At 35.1% G+C, this 27345-nt stretch overlaps 4 protein-coding genes across 4 annotated transcripts; 3 read left to right on the top strand and 1 right to left on the bottom strand.

Annotated features, from left to right (window-relative positions):
• Nucleotides 1–514: 514 nt before the first annotated feature.
• Nucleotides 515–7144, bottom strand: LOC140442605 (uncharacterized). Its single transcript, XM_072533615.1, has one exon. It carries the CDS (start codon nucleotides 7142–7144, stop codon nucleotides 515–517), a length of 6630 nt encoding a protein of 2209 aa, XP_072389716.1.
• Nucleotides 7145–7182: 38 nt separating this feature from the next.
• On the top strand, nucleotides 7183–8562 carry LOC140442616 (uncharacterized). The gene has a single exon (XM_072533626.1). The coding sequence runs from the start codon at nucleotides 7183–7185 to the stop codon at nucleotides 8560–8562; it is 1380 nt and encodes a 459-aa protein (XP_072389727.1).
• A 535-nt stretch (nucleotides 8563–9097) lies between these two features.
• On the top strand, nucleotides 9098–10567 carry LOC140442627 (uncharacterized). Its single transcript, XM_072533636.1, has one exon. It carries the CDS (start codon nucleotides 9098–9100, stop codon nucleotides 10565–10567), a length of 1470 nt encoding a protein of 489 aa, XP_072389737.1.
• Nucleotides 10568–11828: 1261 nt separating this feature from the next.
• LOC140443330 (uncharacterized) lies at nucleotides 11829–17716 on the top strand. Its single transcript, XM_072534531.1, has 2 exons — nucleotides 11829–12172; nucleotides 12920–17716. The coding sequence occupies exons 1-2, from the start codon at nucleotides 11953–11955 to the stop codon at nucleotides 14086–14088; spliced, it is 1389 nt and encodes a 462-aa protein (XP_072390632.1). The 5' UTR covers nucleotides 11829–11952; the 3' UTR covers nucleotides 14089–17716.
• Nucleotides 17717–27345: the final 9629 nt, after the last annotated feature.

Raw genomic sequence — 27345 nt, forward strand, 5'->3', positions numbered from 1 at the left:
AATTAATTAATTTTTTATATTGTTAATTTTATATATTGTAGGAATTTGAGCTTGTTGGGAATTTATATTTATTGTACAGCCAGCAATTGACGGATTTGTAGTTTACTGATTTTATTTGCGAAAACCAAACTCTTGTTGGGAATTTATATTTATTGTACAGCCAGCAATTGACGGATTTGTAGTTTACTGATTTTATTTGCGAAAACCAAACTCAAATTCCTACAATATATAAAATTAACAATATAAAAAATTAATTAATTCCCATTACTTACTGTTCTCTTGCTGTCTGCTAAATTATTTAAATTTTTCCCTAATCGGTGACAGATTATTTTCTGACGTTTTTATTATATTTGACATAGTCTATAGAACAGTAGCAACGGGAAATTTTGGGTAACATGATGAAACTTAAAATTAACTAAATACATTGTATATAAATAATAAATATTCGTAACACTCCCACCCGGTACAGTTCTATGAAAAAGAGAAACTGTACCACTTATTTTTCATCATCTTTTTAGTCTCCATTTACTGGTATTACTGCTAATTTTATAACAGGACGTTCATATATTCCATTTTTTGTTTGAACTATTGCTCGTCGCACTTGCCCATCAGATGATTTTTTAACTTCAATTACCTTACCCTTTGGCCAATTGCATCTTGGTAAATCTTTATCACATATAATTACAATATCGCCCTGTTTAATTGGTACAACTTGTTTATGCCATTTTGCCCGAAGTAGTAGTTCAGGTATGTATTCAGAAATAAAGCGTCGCCAACATTTATTTGCAAATTGCTCTCTGTACAAATAATTAAATCTAAATACTTTAACATCTTCGTTTAAAAATCCAATTGGTTTATCTCCGTTTGAAGATCCAATTAGAAAATGATTTGGGGTTAGAGATTCAGATTCTTCAGATTCTATTGGAAGATAAGTAAGTGGTCTTGAGTTTACTATGTTTTCTGCAGCTATGAGACAACTATAAAGTAATTGGTCAGTAGGGTTCCTGCTTGGTAAAGAATCATATAACGAAATTTTAACCGCTTTCACTAGGCGCTCCCAGGCCCCACCCATATGTGGGGAAAGGGGTGCGTTGAAGTGAAATTTTAGCTCTGGGCTAATCAGTGAATTGGCTATTAATTTACTGTCAACCTTTTGCAGTTCTTCTCTCAATACTCGTTCAGCTGCAATGAAGTTCGTACCTCGATCACAATATATATGCCTTGGTCGTCCTCTTCTGTTAATAAAATTTGTCAAACATAGTATAAAACTGTCCACATCTAGTTTGTAAGCTACTTCGAGATGGACTGCTCTAGTCGTGAGACACGTAAATAAAGCTCCCCATCTTTTCTCCGTCCGTCTTCCAACAGTTACATTTATTGGACCAAAATAATCCATGCCAGTATGTGTAAACGGAGCAGTAAATGTTGCAAGTCTACATGGCGGTAGAGGTGACATTTCTGGTGGTTTTGGCTTAGCAAATTTGACCTTGCAATTTTGACAATTGGTCCTAATCTTTTTAACTAGTTGTCTGAGTTTTGGTATATAAAATTTTTGTCTTATCTCATTTACTACAATTTCATGATTTCTATGGTGATATCTTTTGTGATAGTCTTCAATAATTAGTAAAGTTAAACGACTTCCTCTTGGTAAAATTATTGGCCTTTTTGTTTCTGAAATAACATCTCTAGCTTCATCTAATCTTCCTCTTATACGAAGTAAACCATCTTCATCCAGATATGGCGATAATTTATATAAACTGTTTGATTTATTAACTGTTTTCTGTAAGCTACCAGAATTATTAGTTTTTAATTGTTTTATTTCATTTTTGAAATATTCACATTGAGTTTGCTTTATTAAAATATTTCTAGCACCTAAAAGTTCTTCCGAAGTTAATATTCCTTTAGGCTCTTCAGATTTCATCAATTTTGCATAAACAATTCTTAAAAATCGAAACATATATGCAGTTGCTCTTAAAATTTTATTAAATTGACTGAATCTTTCAAAATCTATTAAACGTGGACTATTAAATTTTACTTCATGAGTGGTTAAAATTTCATCAGCTTTTTCCTTTTTAAGGGTGGTGTCTGGAGGCCAACTGTTTTCTAATTGATACAGAAAATCAGGACCTTTAAACCAACACCTGGTGTTTTTCAAATTGGGACGTTTTGTCCATTTAGTAGCTTCGTCGGCTATGTTATTCTTAGTAGGTACATATCTCCAATGTGATATCATTGAGTTTTGTTGAATTTCGGCCACTCTGTAAGCAACATACTTTGGTAATTTTCTTGGGTCTTCATTTCTTAACCAGCTTAAAACTGTTGAAGAATCTGTCCAATAAACAATGTTATGCACAGTTATGGAAAGATGTTGACAAAGGCTTTTAGCAAACCTTGAACCCATTACCGCACCATTAAGTTCCAATCGAGGAATAGTTTGTGGTTTTAATGGTGCTACATGTGTTTTCGCTCCAATCAAAGTACACTCTATGACATCTTTTTTCATTATTCTTAGATATGCCACACAAGCACTTGCGTGTTCGCTGGCATCTACAAAAATGTGCATTTGCGTATTGGTATCCTTCCAGTTTTCGAGTTTATTAAGAAAATATCTTGGAATTGAAACTTTCTCTATTTCTGGAAGCTGTTTTAACCAAACAAGCCATTTTTGAAACTGTTCATTGGTTATTGGTTGATCCCAAGAAATGTTACTCCTCCATATTTCCTGTAAAAGAATCTTCACATAAATCAAAAAGTTTGCTAACAAACCTAAAGGGTCATATACAGACATTAAGATTTGTAAAATTTCTCGCTTTGTTGGCTTTCTTAATCCACTTAAAACATCTTTGTTTCCTTTATTACATTTTAAATTAAAAATAAAATTATCTCCCTTTAAATCCCACCACATTCCTAGAACCTTTTCCATGCTCTTATTGTTTCCTATATCTAGGTTGACTTCCTCGTTATTTCCGTGGGAGGTGTTCATGATTTTCATTAATTTTTCAGAGTTTGATCTCCAGTTTCTTATTTCAAAATTTCCGCTGGCGTGAATTAAGGCAATTTCTTTTGCCAATATATATGCAGTTGCTCTTAAAATTCTATTAAATTGACTGAATCTTTCAAAATCTATTAAACGTGGACTATTAAATTTTACTTCATGAGTGGTTAAAATTTCATCAGCTTTTTCCTTTTTAAGGGTGGTGTCTGGAGGCCAACTGTTTTCTAATTGATACAGAAAATCAGGACCTTTAAACCAACACCTGGTGTTTTTCAAATTGGGACGTTTTGTCCATTTAGTAGCTTCGTCGGCTATGTTATTCTTAGTAGGTACATATCTCCAATGTGATATCATTGAGTTTTGTTGAATTTCGGCCACTCTGTAAGCAACATACTTTGGTAATTTTCTTGGGTCTTCATTTCTTAACCAGCTTAAAACTGTTGAAGAATCTGTCCAATAAACAATGTTGTGCACAGTTATGGAAAGATGTTGACAAAGGCTTTTAGCAAACCTTGAACCCATTACCGCACCATTAAGTTCCAATCGAGGAATAGTTTGTGGTTTTAATGGTGCTACATGTGTTTTCGCTCCAATCAAAGTACACTCTATGACATCTTTTTTCATTATTCTTAGATATGCCACACAAGCACTTGCGTGTTCGCTGGCATCTACAAAAATATGCATTTGCGTATTGGTATCCTTCCAGTTTTCGAGTTTATTAAGAAAATATCTTGGAATTGAAACTTTCTCTATTTCTGGAAGCTGTTTTAACCAAACAAGCCATTTTTGAAACTGTTCATTGGTTATTGGTTGATCCCAAGAAATGTTACTCCTCCATATTTCCTGTAAAAGAATCTTCACATAAATCAAAAAGTTTGCTAACAAACCTAAAGGGTCATATACAGACATTAAGATTTGTAAAATTTCTCGCTTTGTTGGCTTTCTTAATCCACTTAAAACATCTTTGTTTCCTTTATTACATTTTAAATTGAAAATAAAATTATCTCCCTTTAAATCCCACCACATTCCTAGAACCTTTTCCATGCTCTTATTGTTTCCTATATCTAGGTTGACTTCCTCGTTATTTCCGTGGGTGGTGTTCATGATTTTTATTAATTTTTCAGAGTTTGATCTCCAGTTTCTTATTTCAAAATTTCCGCTGGCGTGAATTAAGGCAATTTCTTTTGCTAATTGGATGGCTTCATCCTCAGTGTCTGTTGATTCTAAGAGATCATCGACATAATGATTCTTTACTATGGAATCAACAGCGCTAGGATATTCTACGCTAAATTTCTTCGCATTAGTGTTTTTAACAAACTGTGCACAACTGGGTGAGCAGGTAGCCCCGAAGGTCATCACAGTCATGACATAAACTTCCAAAGGATTATCAGAGCTACCATTGCGCCACAAGAATCGTTGTGCATGTTGATCTTCTTCTATTATACCTACACGAAGAAACATTTCCTTGATGTCTCCAGAAAAGCCAATCTTTCTTTCACGAAATCGTAGGAGGACGCCTAATAAAGAAGCAAGTCGGTCATCTCCTTTTAATAACATAGAATTTAAGGATATTCCCTGTACGGTTGCTGCTGCATCCCAAACTAATCTGAATTTGTCAGGTTTATTAGGATTAAAGGCCGGAAATATGGGAAGATACCATGTTTTTTCTTGATGCTCTAAGAGTTCTTGTTCTGACAGTTTTCTAATATATTTCTTTTCTAGAAAATCTTGAATTTGTTGATTAATTTTGGTACCTAGTTCTGGATTTTTCTTAATTTTTCTCTCTATACACTCCAGTCTTTGAATAGCCATGGGTTTACTATTAGGGAGTTTCAAGTTGTCGTATTTCCAGAGTAATCCAATTTTATATTGGTTACCAATTTGAACTAGGGTACTTTCTTGTATACGAATAGCCCTATCTAATTCTTTGGAAACAGACGGTTTAATATTTTGAACTCCAAGGCTTTCAACTGAAAAGAAATCTTTTACACTATTAAAGAGTTCTTGGTTAGTAATGCTTCCAGAACTACATTCGCAAATGTGGTACGAGTAGTTTATTTCCACATCGTTTTTTGAAAACATTGCAAAAATGGTCCAACCTAACCTGGACTTTGCAGCTATCGGTTGAAGTTCTAGACCTTCCTTCACTCGAAGTGGCAACGCCAAGTCCCAGTTATCTAAGCCTATCAAGATCTGAGGAACAGCGTTCTTATATGATTTGAAAGGCAAGTTTTTTAGATAGGGAAAGCTTTCTTTAATTGCCTTTGCATCGAGAGTTTGTTTTGGAAGGCCTAATTTTCTTACCGTTCTGGCTGGTCGGTGGTCAAATTCTTTGGCCCCATTATAATCACCAGCAATAGAAAAAAATACTTTTTCTGACGCATCTTCTAAGCGTTGTTGATTTCCTGTCCATTTTAAGCAAAGTTGTTCTGGGTTTCCCATTATATTTAGCTTTTTAGCAATACTTTCTTCCAACAAAGTAACGGAAGACCCTTCATCTAGAAAGGCAAATGTAGTGACCTCCCTACTTCCATTTCTTAAAACAACGGGAAGTATTCGAAAGCGTGTTCCTTGATGTGCATTACTTTCTTCATCTGCAGATAAGAGGTGCGATTCTACTGTTTGCATACCGCTTTCCTTTTTGATAAGCTTTGTACTTTTATTGGATACTTGTTCTGAAAATTCATGAAGAAGAGGATGATGCTTCTTTTGGCATTCTTCTTTGTTGCATTTTACAGGATACTTACAGGGAAATCTGTGTTTCTTTAAGCAAAGCCTACATAAATTTAAGGCTTTAACAGCCTCCCATCTTTGAGATAATGAATATCTCTGAAATTCTGAACAACCTGCAATCTTTTTACAATCTCTCTGATTACACAGTTTACAATTATGTGTTTCACTGGAGGCATTTGGTTCATGTATATTAGCATGCACATTATTATTAAATTGCCTTTTTTTATTACTTTGGTCATTAAGGGCTAGTGTAGGTAGAGCAGAACAAACATTTGTTGCCAGATTATACAACCAATCAGCAAGTTCCCTTAATCCCTGAAAATTTTGAAAAGCACTGCGATATATCGCCCAATTAACTTTAATTTGTGAAGGTAGTTTCTCTAATAGTTCATGCATAAGGGTAGGGTTATTAAGATAGTCTTTTAAATTAGATGCTTCCAATAAAACACATAAATTTTTAACTGCTAATGCAAATTCTACCAGAGTTTCAAGTTTTTCCGGTTTAGGAGGTGGTAATCTACGAATAGAATTTATATGAGCTTCAATAATTTGCTCTGGTCTTCCAAAAAGAATTTTTAATGTAGCAATAATTTGGGGCACACATTGAGGTAATATTAAAAAACTTGAAACACTGACTCTTGCTGGACCTTTTAAACATTTTTGTAATCTTAATATATTCTCATGATTATCTACTTGACATAGCTCAGTAGATCTTTCAAAACTACTAATAAAAACGGGCCAGTCATATGGATTACCATTAAAAATAGGGAGATCTCCAGGATCCCTTCTTTTATATAATATACCTGAACTTTTATCGTTATAAGTTGGCAGAGGCTTATCAAATGTTGGTGTTAAAGGGGCAATATTGTCGATAACGGGCTTATCTATATTTAGAGAAAGAAATTTATTGACCAAAGGGTTAGTTTCAATTATGTCTTCTTCATCGATGTCTTGACTAGCATTCGAGCACTCATCTTCTTCTATAATTCTCCTAGACTCCTTGGTTAACTCTCGTTCTTGACGTAATAGATCTCGTTCTTCCTGCAGAAGTTGAAGCTTCATTTTTGTTTTGCTGCTTGTTGATGAGGAGCTTTTTAAGGAGGTTGCAGAACAAGATTTCTTGATTTTGGAACCTTGTGGGTGAGACTTCTTAGTGGCTGCGTCTATACAAAGAGGGCACTTCCAGCTGTCATCACCAATTACTTCGGAATCATCCTGTACATTTACGCATTCAAAACAGCACCATTTTTTACATTCTGTACATTCTACCATCCGTTCTTCACGATATGGTTTGCCGCACACAGGACATAGATCAATTTTGGTTCGTCCAACAACTGATGGACCCATATTCGTAGATCTTGTAAGATTGTGTGATTCAGCAATCGCGTGTGATGAATAGAATTTGAGCAACTGCATATATGTTTCGATTTTTAAGAATTGTTTATGCAAAATTGATGAAATCTGAAGAGCCTAAAGGAATATTAACTTCGGAAGAACTTTTAAGTGCTAGAAATATTTTAATAAAGCAAACTCAATGTGAATATTTCAAAAATGAAATAAAACAATTAAAAACTAATAATTCTGGTAGTTTCCAGAAAACAGTTAATAAATCAAACAGTTTATATAAATTATCGCCATATCTGGATGAAGATGGTTTACTTCGTATAAGAGGAAGATTAGATGAAGCTAGAGATGTTATTTCAGAAACAAAAAGGCCAATAATTTTACCAAGAGGAAGTCGTTTAACTTTACTAATTATTGAAGACTATCACAAAAGATATCACCATAGAAATCATGAAATTGTAGTAAATGAGATAAGACAAAAATTTTATATACCAAAACTCAGACAACTAGTTAAAAAGATTAGGACCAATTGTCAAAATTGCAAGGTCAAATTTGCTAAGCCAAAACCACCAGAAATGTCACCTCTACCGCCATGTAGACTTGCAACATTTACTGCTCCGTTTACACATACTGGCATGGATTATTTTGGTCCAATAAATGTAACTGTCTCTCAACTAACTAGTCTCACGACTAGAGCAGTCCATCTCGAAGTAGCTTACAAACTAGATGTGGACAGTTTTATACTATGTTTGACAAATTTTATTAACAGAAGAGGACGACCAAGGCATATATATTGTGATCGAGGTACGAATTTCATTGCAGCTGAACGAGTATTGAGAGAAGAACTGCAAAAGGTTGACAGTAAATTAATAGCCAATTCACTGATTAGCCCAGAGCTAAAATTTCACTTCAACGCACCCCTTTCCCCACATATGGGTGGGGCCTGGGAGCGCCTAGTGAAAGCGGTTAAAATTTCGTTATATGATTCTTTACCAAGCAGGAACCCTACTGACCAATTACTTCATAGTTGTCTCATAGCTGCAGAAAACATAGTAAACTCAAGACCACTTACTTATCTTCCAATAGAATCTGAAGAATCTGAATCTCTAACCCCAAATCATTTTCTAATTGGATCTTCAAACGGAGATAAACCAATTGGATTTTTAAACGAAGATGTTAAAGTATTTAAATTTAATTATTTGTACAGAGAGAAATTTGCAAATAAATGTTGGCGACGCTTTATTTCTGAATACATACCTGAACTACTACTTCGGGCAAAATGGCATAAACAAGTTGTACCAATTAAACAGGGCGATATTGTAATTATATGTGATAAAGATTTACCAAGATGCAATTGGCCAAAGGGTAAGGTAATTGAAGTTAAAAAATCATCTGATGGGCAAGTGCGACGAGCAATAATTCAAACAAAAAATGGAATATATGAACGTCCTGTTATAAAATTAGCAGTGATATCAATAAATGGAGACTAAAAATATGATGAAAAATAAGTGGTACAGTTTCTCTTTTGCATAGAACTGTACCGGGTGGGAGTGTTACGAATATTTATTATTTATATACAATGTATTTAGTTAATTTTAAGTTTCATCATGTTACCCAAAATTTCCCGTTGCTACTGTTCTATAGACTATGTCAAATATAATAAAAACGTCAGAAAATAATCTGTCACCGATTAGGGAAAAATTTAAATAATTTAGCAGACAGCAAGAGAACAGTAAGTAATGGGAATTAATTAATTTTTTATATTGTTAATTTTATATATTGTAGGAATTTGAGTTTGGTTTTCGCAAATAAAAACAGTAAACTACAAATCCGTCAATTGCTGGCTGTACAATAAAGATAAATTCCCAACAATATGAAGAAAGTAATGCACATCAAGGAACACGCTTTCGAATACTTCCCGTTGTTTTAAGAAATGGAAGTAGTGAGGTCACTACATTTGCCTTTCTAGATGAAGGGTCTTCCGTTACTTTGTTAGAAGAAAGTATTGCTAAAAAGCTTAATATAATGGGAAACCCAGAACAACTTTGCTTAAAATGGACAGGAAATCAACAACGCTTAGAAGATGCGTCAGAAAAAGTATTTTTTTCTATTGCTGGTGATTATAATGGGGCCAAAGAATTTGACCACCGACCAGCCAGAACGGTAAGAAAATTAGGCCTTCCAAAACAAACTCTCGATGCAAAGGCAATTAAAGAAAGCTTTCCCTATCTAAAAAACTTGCCTTTCAAATCATATAAGAACGCTGTTCCTCAGATCTTGATAGGCTTAGATAACTGGGACTTGGCGTTACCACTTCGAGTGAAGGAAGGTCTAGAACTTCAACCGATAGCTGCAAAGTCCAGGTTAGGTTGGACCATTTTTGCAATGTTTTCAAATAACGATGTGGAATTAAACTACTCATACCACATTTGCGAATGTAGTTCTGAAAGCATTACTAACCAAGAACTCTTCAATACTGTAAAAGATTTCTTTTCAGTTGAAAGCCTTGGAGTTCAAAATATTAAACCGTCTGTTTCCAAAGAATTAGATAGGGCTATTCGTATACAAGAAAGTACCCTAGTTCAAATTGGTAACCAATATAAAATTGGATTACTCTGGAAATACGACAACTTGAAACTCCCTAATAGTAAACCCATGGCTATTCAAAGACTGGAGTGTATAGAGAGAAAAATTAAGAAAAATCCAGAACTAGGTACCAAAATTAATCAACAAATTCAAGATTTTCTAGAAAAGAAATATATTAGAAAACTGTCAAAACAAGAACTCTTAGAGTATCAAGAAAAAACATGGTATCTTCCCATATTTCCGGCCTTTAATCCTAATAAACCTGACAAATTCAGATTAGTTTGGGATGCAGCAGCAACCGTACAGGGAATATCCTTAAATTCTATGTTATTAAAAGGAGATGACCAACTTGCTTCTTTATTAGGCGTCCTCCTACGATTTCGTGAAAGAAAGATTGGCTTTTCTGGAGACATCAAGGAAATGTTTCTTCGTGTAGGTATAATAGAAGAAGATCAACATGCACAACGATTCTTGTGGCGCAATGGTAGCTCTGATAATCCTTTGGAAGTTTATGTCATGACTGTGATGACCTTCGGGGCTACCTGCTCACCCAGTTGTGCACAGTTTGTTAAAAACACTAATGCGAAGAAATTTAGCGTAGAATATCCTAGTGCTGTTGATTCCATAGTAAAGAATCATTATGTCGATGATCTATTAGAATCAACAGACACTGAGGATGAAGCCATCCAATTGGCAAAAGAAATTGCCTTAATTCACGCCAGCGGAAATTTTGAAATAAGAAACTGGAGATCAAACTCTGAAAAATTAATTAATTCCCATTACTTACTGTTCTCTTGCTGTCTGCTAAATTATTTAAATTTTTCCCTAATCGGTGACAGATTATTTTCTGACGTTTTTATTATATTTGACATAGTCTATAGAACAGTAGCAACGGGAAATTTTGGGTAACATGATGAAACTTAAAATTAACTAAATACATTGTATATAAATAATAAATATTCGTAACAATTATTGATAAATTGACATATTATTTGGTGATATTTTGGCATAAATTGGTAATTTGACAGTTGCGGTGTTGACTAATGGTGTTTTTGTTTAAGTACTCCATTTTACCAAAGAATTAAAGAATATAGACCAGAGAACAACCCAACACAGTGTCTCTGTTAAATTCTAGGATCACAGTTTCTTTTTTATACTATGCTAGGATCATCGAGCAAAAAGACAAAAGAGGGAATGTAAAGGTAGTGGGGACAAAAATATTGTTAGACAGGAAGTGCCATCTTGAGAGGCCAAATTAAACAAGGAAAGATAGTCTTTCCTTGTTTAAGAAATCAAATTTAGTTGGGTTATGTTATTATTTGTCCCAACTGTCACATGAAATCTTATTTATATTGAAGTTTTTTAACAATTGTTTCACATTTTAGACTGTCATCGTTAATATTTAATTAAAATTTTCTCGTCTAAGACACATTCTGAAAAATATTTTATAGCTACTGTTAATAAAGTGCCGGAAAATTTAAATATGGCGCATTCGCATTTCCGGATATGTCCGCCATCAGAGGCCACTTTTTTGGTCGCCTTTTCATAACGATTAGATTCCCTCTTTTGTCTTTTTTCTCGATGGCTAGGATATAGACGCTTTAAACTCGGTTCGCTATTCCCAGTCCGAACTGTCTAAGTGTCTAGTGCATTTAGTGATTATTTTTTTGCGAAGTTAGTTACTTTTTGACAGACTAAAAGTGGCTGGAAATTACTATACAACCAAGCACACGTACTCACAGCCAATATTAATAGTAAGCAAACTAAATAGTAAATAAAATATAACTTTTCGAATTACCAACAATTAATATTTATTTATCTGCACCATATAATAAATGGTTATGTTAAATTATAAAGACTAAAATATATTTTTTAAATATATACTACCCAAAATTTGATGAGTTTAGTATACACTTCCACTATTTAGAATCATTCTTCTTTTTTTAAAGAAAGAAGTCTGCAATAGTAGGATACTTGAGCTATTAATACTGAGAAGTAGGAATCACAGATCACCTAACTTAGTACTCTGTGGTAGGAATTGTTGTGTTGTAGGTTTCCGACAATGAATCTGTCAAAATATGCCCGAGCTAAGCGAATGGAGATTAGGTGGTTGGTGGTTAAGGCATCGAACAAAATGACATATGACATTCAGTAATATATATATTCTTTATCTATGATGACATGTCTTTTTGCTCGATGCCTCGATGCGCTTAGGTCTATATTCTTTGTTTATACGACGCATACAAGCGGCTCAAATTGTTTTTAACAATAGTATTTAAATCAGATGTAATTAAATGGAAGTAAAACAAGAAATTACCGATGAAACCTGCAAAGTAGAAATAGAGTATAATGATTTTGATAGCGTTAAATGTGAAATTCAGGAAGAATCAAATAAGCGAAGTACACATGACACATATGATTATTTAGACTTAAAGGAACATCCTATAAATCCCAAACGAGAACAACATGGGTATAAACTTAACCCATTTGAAGAAAACCAAAAAACTGAAAAAGGTGAGTAAGAATGTATGTAAGAGTTGATGCCATATTAGCAGTATTATAAATTAGGAGGAATAACTTTTTACTTACCATACTATTTTGATTTTAAATACAATTTAAGGGCATATAAGAGACAATTACAAATTAAGTAATTGGTTAAACAGAATCTCGGAGATTAATGCATGGTGCATGTTTTATATCCAAATTTATTCTATGGCAGTTTAGCTGTGGTAATCTTCTACATGCTATTAATCTGTGTGTGCCTTCTAGGCAACTTAGAAATACAAATATACTCTACACTACATTTCACAATACAAATTAAGTGCCAATATACACAATATTGCAGTACCTACTTCAATACAAATCCATGTATTGACATCTTTAACATATCAAATAGCAAATCAAATATCAAAATGAAGGAAATTACAATGTTATATGAGAAAGTATATTTATTACTTTTATTACAAATTAGGTATCATTTTTAAATTTGCATCTACTTGTAAAATTCTTCCTGTTAAATAAATACATATTCTTTTTTTGGTGTTAATATACTTATATTGAATGCTTATATTAAAAGTCAAGGGGGTTGACTATTATGTATATAAAAGATAGAAACACAGGCTTCTAAAACATATTGAAGTATATTATTAACTACAATTCTTCTCAAATTTTATTATGCTTTAATTTGATTATTGCATTTTTGTTTTTCCATTTGTTTCACTCATTCTCAAATATTTATATTATAGCTAGTTTGCATTTTAGGTTATCTCCAAAATGAAAACAAAATGGAAATTATGGAGACACTTATTGGACATTCATCTTATGAAGGAAACTATATGAGTTCAGATGCTGAAGAAAAAACGTCAAATCAAAATGTGAAAGTTGAGACTGGACAAAGACCATACAAGTGTGAAATTTGTTTTAAGCAATGTGTTGGAGCAAGTAATTTAAAAACACATTTGAGGGTGCACACTGCAGAAAAACCTTACAAGTGTGACATTTGTTTTAAGCATTTTAGCGATGCATGTAACTTGAAAAGGCATTTGAGAGTGCACACTGGGGAAAAACCTTACAAGTGTGACATTTGCTTTAATCTATTTTCTCACACTAGTAGTCTGAAGTATCATATGAGATCGCACACTGGGGAAAAACCTTACAAGTGTGACATTTGCTTTAATCTATTTTCTCACACTAGTAGTCTGAAGTATCATATGAGATCGCACACTGGGGAAAAACCTTACAAGTGTGACATTTGCTTTAATCTATTTTCTGACACTAGTAGTCTGAAGTATCATATGAGATCGCACACTGGGGAAAAACCTTACAAGTGTGACATTTGCTTTAATCTATTTTCTCACACTAGTAGTCTGAAGTATCATATGAGATCGCACACTGGGGAAAAACCTTACAAGTGTGACATTTGTTTTAAGCAGTTCAGCGATGCATGTAACTTGAAAAGGCATTTGAGAGTGCACACTGGGGAAAAACCTTACAAGTGTGACATTTGCTTTAATCTATATTCTCACACTAGTAGTCTGAAGTATCATATGAGATCGCACACTGGGGAAAAACCTTACAAGTGTGACATTTGCTTGAAGCTATTTCCTCAAGTTAGTACTTTGAAATATCATATGAGATACCACACTGAAGAAAAACCTTACAAGTGTGAAATTTGTTTAAAACAGTTTATAGAAAAAGGTCATTTAAAAACACATTTGAGATCTCACACTGGAGAAAAACCTTACAAGTGTGACATTTGTTTTAAGCAGTTTAGCGATGCATGTAACTTGAAAAGGCATTTGAGAGTGCACACTGGGGAAAAACCTTACAAGTGTGACATTTGCTTTAATCTATTTTCTCACACTAGTAGTCTGAAGTATCATATGAGATTGCACACTGGGGAAAACCTTACAAGTGTGACATTTGCTTGAAGCTATTTCCTCAAGCTAGTACTTTGAAATATCATATGAGATACCACACTGAAGAAAAACCTTACAAGTGTGAAATTTGTTTAAAACAGTTTATAGAAAAAGGTCATTTAAAAACACATTTGAGATCGCACACTGGAGAAAAACCTTACAAGTGTGAAATTTGTTTGAAGCAGTCTACTCAAGGAGGGGATTTGAAAAGTCATTTGAGAGTGCACACTGGGGAAAAAAGAGACCAATTGAAAAGTCATTTGAGAGTGCACACTGGGCAAAAATCATAAAAGTGTAAAAGGTGTTTTAAATGTGTCTCATAATTGAAAATGTAGATAATCTAGCTGAAAAGTATCCAGAATATAAGTTGTGTATCCTTGGAGATTTTAAGCTTCCCAATTTTCAGTGGTTCATTGATGGATCTTCTGTGGCTACTCTATTACCAGGAACCTCACCAAATGAAGTCAATTCCATTCAATTCCTCTGATTTTTATGTTTATTTCCTAATCTGTATCCAGTAAACACTGTTAAAAATGAAAACAACTCCTCATTAGATCTAGTCATGGTCCAAGCTGTCTAGAGCTGAGAGTGCCCTACCCCCAGAGGATAGGCATCATCCTCGACTCTCATTTGGGTTTAAATGTGAATCTCAATATTTCAATGAGCCAGAATTGATTAGAGACAGATTTTTAGAGACTTTCACTCAATGAATGTACAGGAAGTAACAAACTTTCTTTCACAATTTAACTGGGATGATTTGTTTAAAGATAAAAAGCTTGATGATATGATCAACATGTTTTATGATGTTATTTATCTTGCAATTGATATTTTTGTTTCACTGAAGAAGTATTCAGCAAAAAAGTTTCCTGTCTAGTTTTCTCCAGAGCTTAATAAAACAATAACAATAAAAAAAAAGAAAATGCATAAAAAATATCTAAAATCTCAATTACTTGTTGACTATAATGAGTTTTCTTTATTATAAGCTAACTATAAACAACTGAAAGAACAATGTTAAAAATTTCTGGAAATTTGTTAACAGTAAAAAGAAACAATAATAATATTCTTTCTGTTATGCACTATAATAATATTTCTGGCTCTTCTGGTATGGAGATTGTCAATTTATTTGCTGAATACTTTTTCAAAACTTATAGTGATAAAGATTTTGATTTGCAGGATGAAACCTTTTTAACAGAAGACATCAACCTATCACAATTTAGTATTTCTATTTCTTCTATATATTGAAAACTTTCTATTTTGTATAGCAACAAGGGGCCAGGTCCAGATGGTCTTCTACCTTTTTGTCTTAAACACTTTAGCTTTTTACTTTCTAGACCTCTTTTTCACATTTTTAACCTGTCATTAAAGACAGGGATGTAAGCAGAAGTTGTATTCCCAAAGTTTTTGAGAGCCTTGTCTATGACTATTTGTCAGCAATTTTAAAAGGCTGATTTATCAACCAGCAATTTGGATTTCTCTGTAGCCGCTCCACTGAATTTAATTTATTGACATATACCGATTTCCATATAGAATCTCTTGAAGAAGGCTTTCAGGTTCATGCTGTATACACAGACTCTACAAAGGCGTTTGACTGGGTAAATGAATAAATCATAATTTCAATAAATCATAAGATCTTAATTAATAAGTTGAGGAGTCTGGGTATCCTGGGTGAACTTTTAGAATGGTTGTTATCCTACCTTACTGAAAGAATACAAATAGTATATGTTCAGGGTTTTCAATCGTTTGAGATTAAGGTACTTTCAGGAGTGCCACAAGGATCACACCTAGGACTATCAAAAACTACAGTTTGATTTGGATCGGTTGAGCTATTGGTGTGACGGCAACTGAGTGGAACTTAATGTTAAAAAGTGTCATTTAATGATTTTTGGTCGGAATAAAACTCCTACAAATCATATCTATACTATTAATGGTTGCTCTTTAGACTCTGTATCTCAGATAAAAGACCTAGGTGTTCTGCTCGATTCCAGCTTATCCTATATCCCCCATGTCTCATCTTTTGTCTCAAAATCACTTCAACTTTTAGGATTTATTAAACGTTGTGCTAAAGACTTTCTAAATATCCCATCCATAAAATTTTTGTATTGTTCACTTGTGAGACCCCACCTAGATTACTGTTCATGTGTTTGGTCTTCTCACTATAACTCCCATATTCATGCTATTGAAAGAGTTCAACACAAATTCTTAAGATTTGTTGCATTTAAACAAAACCAGAGGATTGAAGAAATTAACTATTTAAATATGGAAAGGTCCCTCAACATAACTTATCTCCAAATCTGACGCATGCACAAAGGTCTCACTATGTTTTATAGTATACTGCACTCATTATTTTTGGTCCTGGACTATTGGAAAAAATGAATCTCCATGGTCCCAGTAGACAGACAAGGTCAACCTTTTTGTTAGACCCCATCGCACAAACTACGGATAATGTTTGGGAATATTTCTAATCAATATTCCCAAACATTATATTATTGTATTATTCCAAAAGAATTTAAAGCTCTGCTTAAGAACTGCGTGTGATAGTTTGATGTCCTTGTGTTTTGTATATTCTTTGTTAATGTTTGTTATTTACTGTTTCTACTTTTATTTTTTGTATGATTAATAAAGTTTTTAAATTTAATTTAATTAGGATACGTTAAGAATCTTCTGTAATTTACCAATAATGTCTACTTGAGCGATTGGCCATTGATAAATAATTAATAATAATATTTGAATATATATTTTATGTATAGTGTCAGTGTAATAAAGTTAATAAATTTTGCAATAAAACCACATAAACTTATACAATATTGATGATGTTGTTATATTTAAAATTTTTTAAATTATTTATTAGTTTATTACAAACTTTTCTGCCACATGAAATCTTCCACCCGGGGCACGGGTCCCCTTTGTCCCGTTTTAATTAAAGGCTTGGTTTACAAGTTTAAGAATAATTAACAAAGAAAAATAGTATAATTTGAATAAAGATTCTACATTTGTTATTCATTTCTTAGAAATCTATATTAAAAGTACTATAGATTCTTTCTTGCATCCAAAAATATACTTTAGGATTTATTAGTGATATTTGTCAATTTTATTATCGTTATTAAAAAAATCTTTTGGAAATCTGTAAAGTTGACTTAACTAAACTGGATACCAGTATATCTAAATCTAATATCGTTAATAAATTTTCTATTATTTTACACAACATATGTTCTGTACGCAGTAAAGTTGAGGAACTGGAAGTGTTTGTTAGCCAAAATATTTGGCCAGATCTTCTGCTTTTAACTGAGCACTGGTTGTATCCTCTGGAAACAATTACTTCATAATATCAAAATTTTGCAGATCTGAAAGCATCCATGGAGGCACATTAATTTTAATTAATGCAATGTTTCAGTATAAATTCAATTTTGTTAACCACAATAAATTTAACCACCTCTGCATTGAATCTATTACTTTCAGTAAGAAGCTTAATACTTTCTCATTGTTGTGTACAGACCCCCTAAGTCTATTATTCAGTTATTCTTTCAAAGATTGGGATCCTTGCTTGACAAAATTTCATAAAATGCTTTTATTATCTTGACAGGTGACTTTAATATTGATTGTCTGGATTCATCACACAGCCATGTTATTACCATTACAAATTTACTTAATAGTTTTAATATGAGAATGCTGGTTACTGATCCAGAGATAACAGCATTAATTGGATTACCTATATTTGTACTAATCTACATCCAGATCTGGCTGTGTGCAGAGTGATTCCCTATTTTTCATCAGATCATGATCCCATTTTATGTGAATTTCCCCTTAAGAATCTATCTTATATACAGCCAGATGGGGTAGGATTTGTAGCAAAAGTAATTTTGACAGGTTTATCAAATTATGTTATCAGGAAGATTGGAATAATAAAAAGCCTGCAAAAACTTAAAATCGTTAAATTACATTAAATAACATATAATATATAATGATGAATTTTTGATATATTTATTTAAATATAGGTCCATATATAAGAATGTTACTAAATTAGCCAAATGTATATCTTTTAAATGTAGAATGGAAAATGCCAATAACAAATAAAAAGAATCTTGGCGTATAGTTAATAATTTTAAAGCTAAAGTTCCCCAAACTGCTGATATAGTCTTAGACCCTAATGAGCTGAATAAATATTACTGCTCGGTAGGTCCAGAACTCACTGGAAAAATTAATTCTTCTGGTCCAATGCATTTTTTAAATGGAGTAAACATTACAAATTCCTTTTATTTTCTTCTTACTAACTCGGGTCAAATAAAAAATATATAAGGCATTAAAAATCGTATGGTTGCAGGTTGGGGTGATATCCCAACTAAAGTGTTATCGCTTCTTCCTGATAATGTTCCGAGAATTTTAGCGGAGGCAATTAACACATCTTTTTCAACGGGTCAATTTAGCGATTGTTTAAATTGTGCTAAGGTTATATCTCTGTATAAAGGTGGTGACCACGAGTTACCTGCTAATTATCGTCCTATCTCTTTGTTACCGTCGCTTTCAAAGGTTGTAAAAAAATTGGTAAAAATCCCAATTATGACTTTATTACAAAAACATAATATACTTTCTTCCTTCCTATTCGCTTTCCACTAATTGAAAAATACATATGATGCCATCTTCGAATTCATGGAAAAACTGTACTTGGGCTTAAATAACGATTATGTTGCTGTCGCAGTTTTCTGTGATCTATCTAAAACCTTTGACTGTGTCAATAACAAAATACTTCTTAATAAACTGGAAAGATATGGTTTTAGAGGCACTGCTGTAAAGTGGTTCCGTTCATTCTTGGAAGAGAGATGCCAGTCTGTATCAATCAATGAGCGCTACTCTAGTAATATCTTTATTAATTGTGGAGTACCTCAAGGCTCTGTCTTGGGTCCTATCTTGTTCTTGATAAATTTTAACGACATAACTAACCCCGACATTAATGGCCGGTTTACTATAATTGCAGATGACACCACAATTTTATGGCAAAACAAGGAGTCCAAGGTACTGAACAAGATTATTAGTAGTGATATCTGAAATCTTGGAGTGGTGCAAAGCTAATCATTTGACATTTAATTTTTCAAAACCCAAATTAATTTCTTTTAAGAATGATCTAAACAGCATTACTGTGGACAATGAAGGCATTTGTTCTGACACCGTAAACAAACTTTTAGGTCTCTATATTAATAATAAATTTAAATTTGAGTAACACACAGTACGTTTAAACAAAAAGATATCATCGGGTTGCTTTGCGGTCAAATCAGTTGCTCACCATTTAGATTTCAAGATTGCAAAAAGTGTTTATGTTGCCTTAATTGAATCTAATTTGAGATACGGTATTGCCTTTTGGGGTAGCTGTTCTCTTGCAGGTCTCTGTTCCGGAAACATGGTATCTTGACACATCCTTACATGTATATCCTTGAATTGATGTGCTTAATTTTTAAAAAACAAAGAGGATATTCGGACAGATTCCCCTTAAAACACTCGTCTAAATGATGTTATTCCAATTCCCTGTTCTTATTTACACTGGTAAGAAAATGTTTAATCACCTACGACTCGATATAAGATCCTCAAGCAATATTTTTGTATTCCGAAGAGCAATCAAGAAGTTTTTATTATCTAAATGTTACTATAGTATAGAGGAATTTTTTGAGGACAGTTGCGCTAATTGATATATATTAATTATGGAAATCCACAAGGAAACCAAGTTCCTGTAGCTGGCTGTATACCATGTATCACAAAAAATTTAAGTAAAAATCCTTTATGAAAGGTATATATAAATTAAAAACCCAAACGGGCTATGTCATCCAGACAAAACGTTTTCGGAAACCATGTTCCATCATCAGTGTCTAGGTGTACAAGTTTTGAGCCACTAAATATCTGGGTAAAAACCCGTTAAAAGTTATGTGTTACAATTTGGTTTACATTATTTGGTATTATATTTTATGATGTTAGAGTTACCAGTGGAGATGGTGACATGGCGACGTATGACTCTACATGAAGTTGCTGGTCCTGAGACGAAGTGTTTACGAGTGCTTGAGTTGCTATCATCAAACCGAAAACGTTTTGTCTTGCATGTCTTTAATTTATATATACCTTTTATAAACGATTTTTACTTAAATGAATTATGGAAATGTTATAATTAGTATTTTAATGTATCTTGTGCCTTGTTTGTACTATACCATGTTGTGTTTTATAAATGTAAACTCATTTTAAAAACAATAAATTTCTGGCTCTCTCTCTATCATAAAAATCCAGATATGATGTTTGAAGAATTTCAATTTTTTCAAAAAGCAAATTTTACTTTAAAGCTAGCTGACTGACCAGACAGACATAGCTGTCTTAGCTATATGGGTCAAAAAATGAATAGAATCTGGTTAAATGCCTGTAATGTCTTACAAGGCATAACAATCTTAATGTGGAATGTAGATACTTACGGGAAGACCGTGTAATTTGGACCAATGTGTAAAAGGGTTTTGTTCCACAATTCTAAAAATTAAACATTTAATGACATCTTACTAATTCGTTACGAACTATCCCTAACCAAGATGAATTTATAATGCAACCTTGAAATCGTAGGCTTCCACGGCCAGAGTCAGAATTATAGTTTATTCGTCTTCCGGGTTTGGACCGTGTCATTTGTGAGTGACCCAAAAGTGGGTTCATCTCAACGTTTCGCTACAATTGTATGTAGCTTCTTCAGGAGAACAAAAAAGAAAAAGAAAAACAAGAGACAGGAAGATGGGTAGTTAGCAACGGTAACTCAGTTACTCAACGCAACCAGAGGCGAATACTAACTACCAAGATGGGCATTTGGTCACAGTAACTCAACTACTCAACGCAGCCAGAGGTGAAAACCAAATGCCAGGACAGGGATTCACGTCCAACAGCTCAGAACACTAACGCGTCGAGAGGCAGGGAGTGAATCCGACGATTACTCCGCTACCGCTCTATTTATAGTCGCGGTGACCTGTCGTGTCGGGACGTATCGGCACACTCCGTGGCGCGAACGTCAAGAAGCGCGCGCTGGCCAATCATGTGGCTGCATCGTGGTAGCGGGACCGGACGGCGGCTCTAGACTGAGATTCCAGATGGGAGACAAGTAGTATCCTTCCTCTCGATTGATATTATGTGGATTTTTTCGGATCTCTAGAGATTCGCGGATTTTCCTGGAATAAAAGAAGGGGCTCTTAGAAATAATATGGGTTTTTTCGAATAATATGGAATGACCGGTTTCTTGGCAGTGTTCTGCAACTGCAGAATGGGAGAAAAGACCTGATCGAATGCATCTTTGATGCTCTTGAATACGAGTTTTGACGGAACGACCAGTTTCGCCAATATACACTTGTCCACAGGAACAAGGAATAGAATAGACACCACAGGAAGATAGGGGCGGTAATGGGTCCTTAGGAGAGGGTAGATATTGTGAGATTTTCTTGGGTGGTCGAAAAGTAGTCCTGATACCTTCTTTGCGAAGAATTTTGCCAATCCTATCAGTGACACTTCGAATATACGGAAGAAAAGCCACAGGAGTATTACCCGAAGATTCTGAATTTGTCGTCCTAGGGTGTAAAGGGGGATGTAGATGTCGGTGTGTAATATTTTGAATTGTGGACTTGGAGTAACCGTTGGCGACAAGGGTTTTTTGCAGATGGCCAAGTTCTTCTCTAAGGTTGTCAGGTTCAGAAATCGAAATGGCCCGATGGATGAGAGAGTTGATCACAGAATTCTTTTGGGCAGGATGGTGGTGTGATGAAGCATGTAGGTAACGATTCGTGTGAGTCTTTTTTCTATAAACAGAGTGACCCAATCGGCCATTGGGCTTGGAGGTGACTAACACATCGAGAAAGGGAAGGGACCGATTATTTTCTACTTCCATTGTGAATTTTATACTCGGGTGTTGTGAGTTAAGATGATCTAGGAATGGAGAAAGGGTATGTTGACCATGGGGCCAGATGATAAATGTATCATCAACGTAGCGGAACCAGACTTTTGGTTTTAAGGGGTAAGATTCTAGGGCTAAAGACTCAAAGGCTTCCATGAACATGTCAGCAATGACAGGGGAAAGGGGAGAACCCATTGGTGTTCCAGATATTTGTTTGTAGAAATTGCCTCTAAAAGAAAAATATGTTGAAAGGAGGCATTTTTCCGCAAGATCTGCCAAAACCAAAGACTTGTTATCATTGGTCAAGTGATCTCGCAGAACAACTAGAGAGTCATGTATGGGGATATTGGTAAATAGGGATGATACATCGAAACTGACGAGAATGTCTTGGGGATCGACCGTGAGGGAGGAGATTAAGGTGATGAAATGTGTGGAATTTCGGACATAAGAAGAGGTACGACCAGTATAGGTCTTAAACTGATTCGACAAGTACTTTGCGAGTTTGTAGGTAGGAGAGTTAATCGTAGTCACAATGGGACGAAGAGGTACGTTGTCTTTATGGATTTTGGGAAGACCGTAAATTCTGGGGCAGATGGAGTTTTTCGGAACTATGGACTTCTTAACATCATCGAAAAGATCGGATTGTTTGATGGCATGGGAAATTTCGCGATCGACTCTAGGAGTGGGGTCTCGAGAAATTGTATTATAACAGGATGTATCCCTAAGTAAGTCGTTTACTTTCTCTATGTAGGAAGGAGTATCCAGGATGATTGTGGCATTACCTTTGTCTGCAGGAAGGATTATTATCTCAGAAAGAGAACGGAGATTTTTGAGAGCTATGAATTCCTCACGAGATATATTGGAAGTAGGGATTTTGGCTTTATCAAGACATTTAGCGACGTCAAAGCGGATACGGTCGGCTGGAATTTTGGGAATTGTGCGAAGTGCCGCTTCCACATTTGAAACTATTTCTTCGGTAGGAATTCTGGAAGGAGTGATAGCAAAATTAAGACCTTTAGATAGAAGACTGCTTTCTGCACTTGTTAATTGGTGAGAAGAAAGATTAACGACGGTGTTAGTAAGAGGTGAATGAGAAGTAGAAGTGGTGGAATGTGATTTTTTCTTAGATACAAGGGATTGGAATTTCTTTTTGTGAGTTTCGTTGCTTAGAAGAAGGATTTTATCGGCTTGATGATAGGAAATGCGGTCTAAAAGTGACCAATCATCGACACTAAGAATACTGGAGAGTTCAAGATGCAGCTTAAAAAGTTTTTGGGATTGAAAATTAAGGGTTTTTCGAATATGTTGAATCCGTTCACGAAGTAGAGATAGGCTGGCTCGATGTAGAATTCGGGAAGAAGATGAAGAGGAAATGTGATGTTTTAGAACAAGAAAATTGGGAACCAAGTTATTATCACGACATCTAGAGAGGAAGGTGAGCGAAGAAAGTAGAGATGAAACTTTAGAGCGAAGATTGGAGAACTCTGAGGTTTTGCGGAATATAACCTCCCCGTAGAGGTTGGTCAAATGAAATCGTAGGCTTCCACGGCCAGAGTCAGAATTATAGTTTATTCGTCTTCCGGGTTTGGACCGTGTCATTTGTGAGTGACCCAAAAGTGGGTTCATCTCAACGTTTCGCTACATACAATTGTAGCGAAACGTTGAGATGAACCCACTTTTGGGTCACTCACAAATGACACGGTCCAAACCCGGAAGACGAATAAACTATAATTCTGACTCTGGCCGTGGAAGCCTACGATTTCATTTGACCAACCTCTACGGGGAGGTTATATTCCGCAAAACCTCAGAGTTCTCCAATCTTCGCTCTAAAGTTTCATCTCTACTTTCTTCGCTCACCTTCCTCTCTAGATGTCGTGATAATAACTTGGTTCCCAATTTTCTTGTTCTAAAACATCACATTTCCTCTTCATCTTCTTCCCGAATTCTACATCGAGCCAGCCTGTCTCTACTTCGTGAACGGATTCAACATATTCGAAAAACCCTTAATTTTCAATCCCAAAAACTTTTTAAGCTGCATCTTGAACTCTCCAGTATTCTTAGTGTCGATGATTGGTCACTTTTAGACCGCATTTCCTATCATCAAGCCGATAAAATCCTTCTTCTAAGCAACGAAACTCACAAAAAGAAATTCCAATCCCTTGTATCTAAGAAAAAATCACATTCCACCACTTCTACTTCTCATTCACCTCTTACTAACACCGTCGTTAATCTTTCTTCTCACCAATTAACAAGTGCAGAAAGCAGTCTTCTATCTAAAGGTCTTAATTTTGCTATCACTCCTTCCAGAATTCCTACCGAAGAAATAGTTTCAAATGTGGAAGCGGCACTTCGCACAATTCCCAAAATTCCAGCCGACCGTATCCGCTTTGACGTCGCTAAATGTCTTGATAAAGCCAAAATCCCTACTTCCAATATATCTCGTGAGGAATTCATAGCTCTCAAAAATCTCCGTTCTCTTTCTGAGATAATAATCCTTCCTGCAGACAAAGGTAATGCCACAGTCATCCTGGATACTCCTTCCTACATAGAGAAAGTAAACGACTTACTTAGGGATACATCCTCTTATAATACAATTTCTCGAGACCCCACTCCTAGAGTCGAACGCGAAATTTCCCATGCCATCAAACAATCCGATCTTTCCGATGATGTTAAGAAGTCCATAGTTCCGAAAAACTCCATCTGCCCCAGAATTTACGGTCTTCCCAAAATCCATAAAGACAACGTACCTCTTCGTCCCATTGTGACTACGATTAACTCTCCTACCTACAAACTCGCAAAGTACTTGTCGAATCAGTTTAAGACCTATACTGGTCGTACCTCTTCTTATGTCCGAAATTCCACACATTTCATCACCTTAATCTCCTCCCTCACGGTCGATCCCCAAGACATTCTCGTCAGTTTCGATGTATCATCCCTATTTACCAATATCCCCATACATGACTCTCTAGTTGTTCTGCGAGATCACTTGACCAATGATAACAAGTCTTTGGTTTTGGCAGATCTTGCGGAAAAATGCCTCCTTTCAACATATTTTTCTTTTAGAGGCAATTTCTACAAACAAATATCTGGAACACCAATGGGTTCTCCCCTTTCCCCTGTCATTGCTGACATGTTCATGGAAGCCTTTGAGTCTTTAGCCCTAGAATCTTACCCCTTAAAACCATAAGTCTGGTTCCGCTACGTTGATGATACATTTATCATCTGGCCCCATGGTCAACATACCCTTTCTCCATTCCTAGATCATCTTAACTCACAACACCCGAGTATAAAATTCACAATGGAAGTAGAAAATAATCGGTCCCTTCCCTTTCTCGATGTGTTAGTCACCTCCAAGCCCAATGGCCGATTGGGTCACTCTGTTTATAGAAAAAAGACTCACACGAATCGTTACCTACATGCTTCATCACACCACCATCCTGCCCAAAAGAATTCTGTGATCAACTCTCTCATCCATCGGGCCATTTCGATTTCTGAACCTGACAACCTTAGAGAAGAACTTGGCCATCTGCAAAAAACCCTTGTCGCCAACGGTTACTCCAAGTCCACAATTCAAAATATTACACACCGACATCTACATCCCCCTTTACACCCTAGGACGACAAATTCAGAATCTTCGGGTAATACTCCTGTGGCTTTTCTTCCGTATATTCGAAGTGTCACTGATAGGATTGGCAAAATTCTTCGCAAAGAAGGTATCAGGACTACTTTTCGACCACCCAAGAAAATCTCACAATATCTACCCTCTCCTAAGGACCCATTACCGCCCCTATCTTCCTGTGGTGTCTATTCTATTCCTTGTTCCTGTGGACAAGTGTATATTGGCGAAACTGGTCGTTCCGTCAAAACTCGTATTCAAGAGCATCAAAGATGCATTCGATCAGGTCTTTTCTCCCATTCTGCAGTTGCAGAACACTGCCAAGAAACCGGTCATTCCATATTATTCGAAAAAACCCATATTATTTCTAAGAGCCCCTTCTTTTATTCCAGGAAAATCCGCGAATCTCTAGAGATCCGAAAAAATCCACATAATATCAATCGAGAGGAAGGATACTACTTGTCTCCCATCTGGAATCTCAGTCTAGAGCCGCCGTCCGGTCCCGCTACCACGATGCAGCCACATGATTGGCCAGCGCGCGCTTCTTGACGTTCGCGCCACGGAGTGTGCCGATACGTCCCGACACGACAGGTCACCGCGACTATAAATAGAGCGGTAGCGGAGTAATCGTCGGATTCACTCCCTGCCTCTCGACGCGTTAGTGTTCTGAGCTGTTGGACGTGAATCCCTGTCCTGGCATTTGGTTTTCACCTCTGGCTGCGTTGAGTAGTTGAGTTACTGTGACCAAATGCCCATCTTGGTAGTTAGTATTCGCCTCTGGTTGCGTTGAGTAACTGAGTTACCGTTGCTAACTACCCATCTTCCTGTCTCTTGTTTTTCTTTTTCTTTTTTGTTCTCCTGAAGAAGCTACATACAATTGTAGCGAAACGTTGAGATGAACCCACTTTTGGGTCACTCACAAATGACACGGTCCAAACCCGGAAGACGAATAAACTATAATAATGCAACCTTGTTTGAATGCGTTATTTGGCTTTATATCACCAGAAAGTCTATTGCGAACACGAGGTGTGACTGAAGTAGGATTATTATTATTATTTTTTTTAATACAACCACACGTTTAAGTTCTTTAAATATTTAAGAATCTTATTTTTTCTTCTTTAAAAATTGTTTAATGATTTTAGATGTTTAATTGTTTTATTTTGATTGTCATTATATTTCACTAGTTAATTTGCCCGTCGCATGCGCCAAGGAATCGAATCAATTGTCTACAGTCAGTCATTAAATTGTTAAAATAATAAACTTTTTGCAGATAATCCAAGTAAATATAAAGTATGATCTGGTGCACTTCTTACCTGTGGTGCCCTTTTGGTAGTTGCCTTGTTTGTTTTTTCTATCTGAATATATTCCTTATTAACTCCCTTTCATTTGCTATGTCGCATGTGAGGATTGTTTCAGTTGTTTATTTTGTAATCAGCCAGAGGCCTTCTTTAAGTCAATAAATCAAAATTTGTCTTTTACTTAAACTATTTTTATGCATAATGCCCTATGACATCTCGTACGTAACTAAACGTTCATTAATAATGACGACACTGTGTAGTGTCCTTTTAGTAGTCGCTTTGTTTGGCATTAATGTGCAAACATACGAATTGGACACAATACGACGGAAGCAGTGGAAATACGACGTGAAGTTAGACAAGGATGTATTCTATCGCCTCTACTTTTAATATCTACTCCGAATTTATTTTCAAAGAAGTCTTAGTTGAAGATATAGACATTAAAATCAACGGAATTAATGTCAACAATC

The sequence above is a fragment of the Diabrotica undecimpunctata genome, chromosome 1 (genome assembly GCF_040954645.1).
Source record: "Diabrotica undecimpunctata isolate CICGRU chromosome 1, icDiaUnde3, whole genome shotgun sequence".
Classification (NCBI taxonomy): Eukaryota; Metazoa; Arthropoda; class Insecta; order Coleoptera; family Chrysomelidae; genus Diabrotica; species Diabrotica undecimpunctata.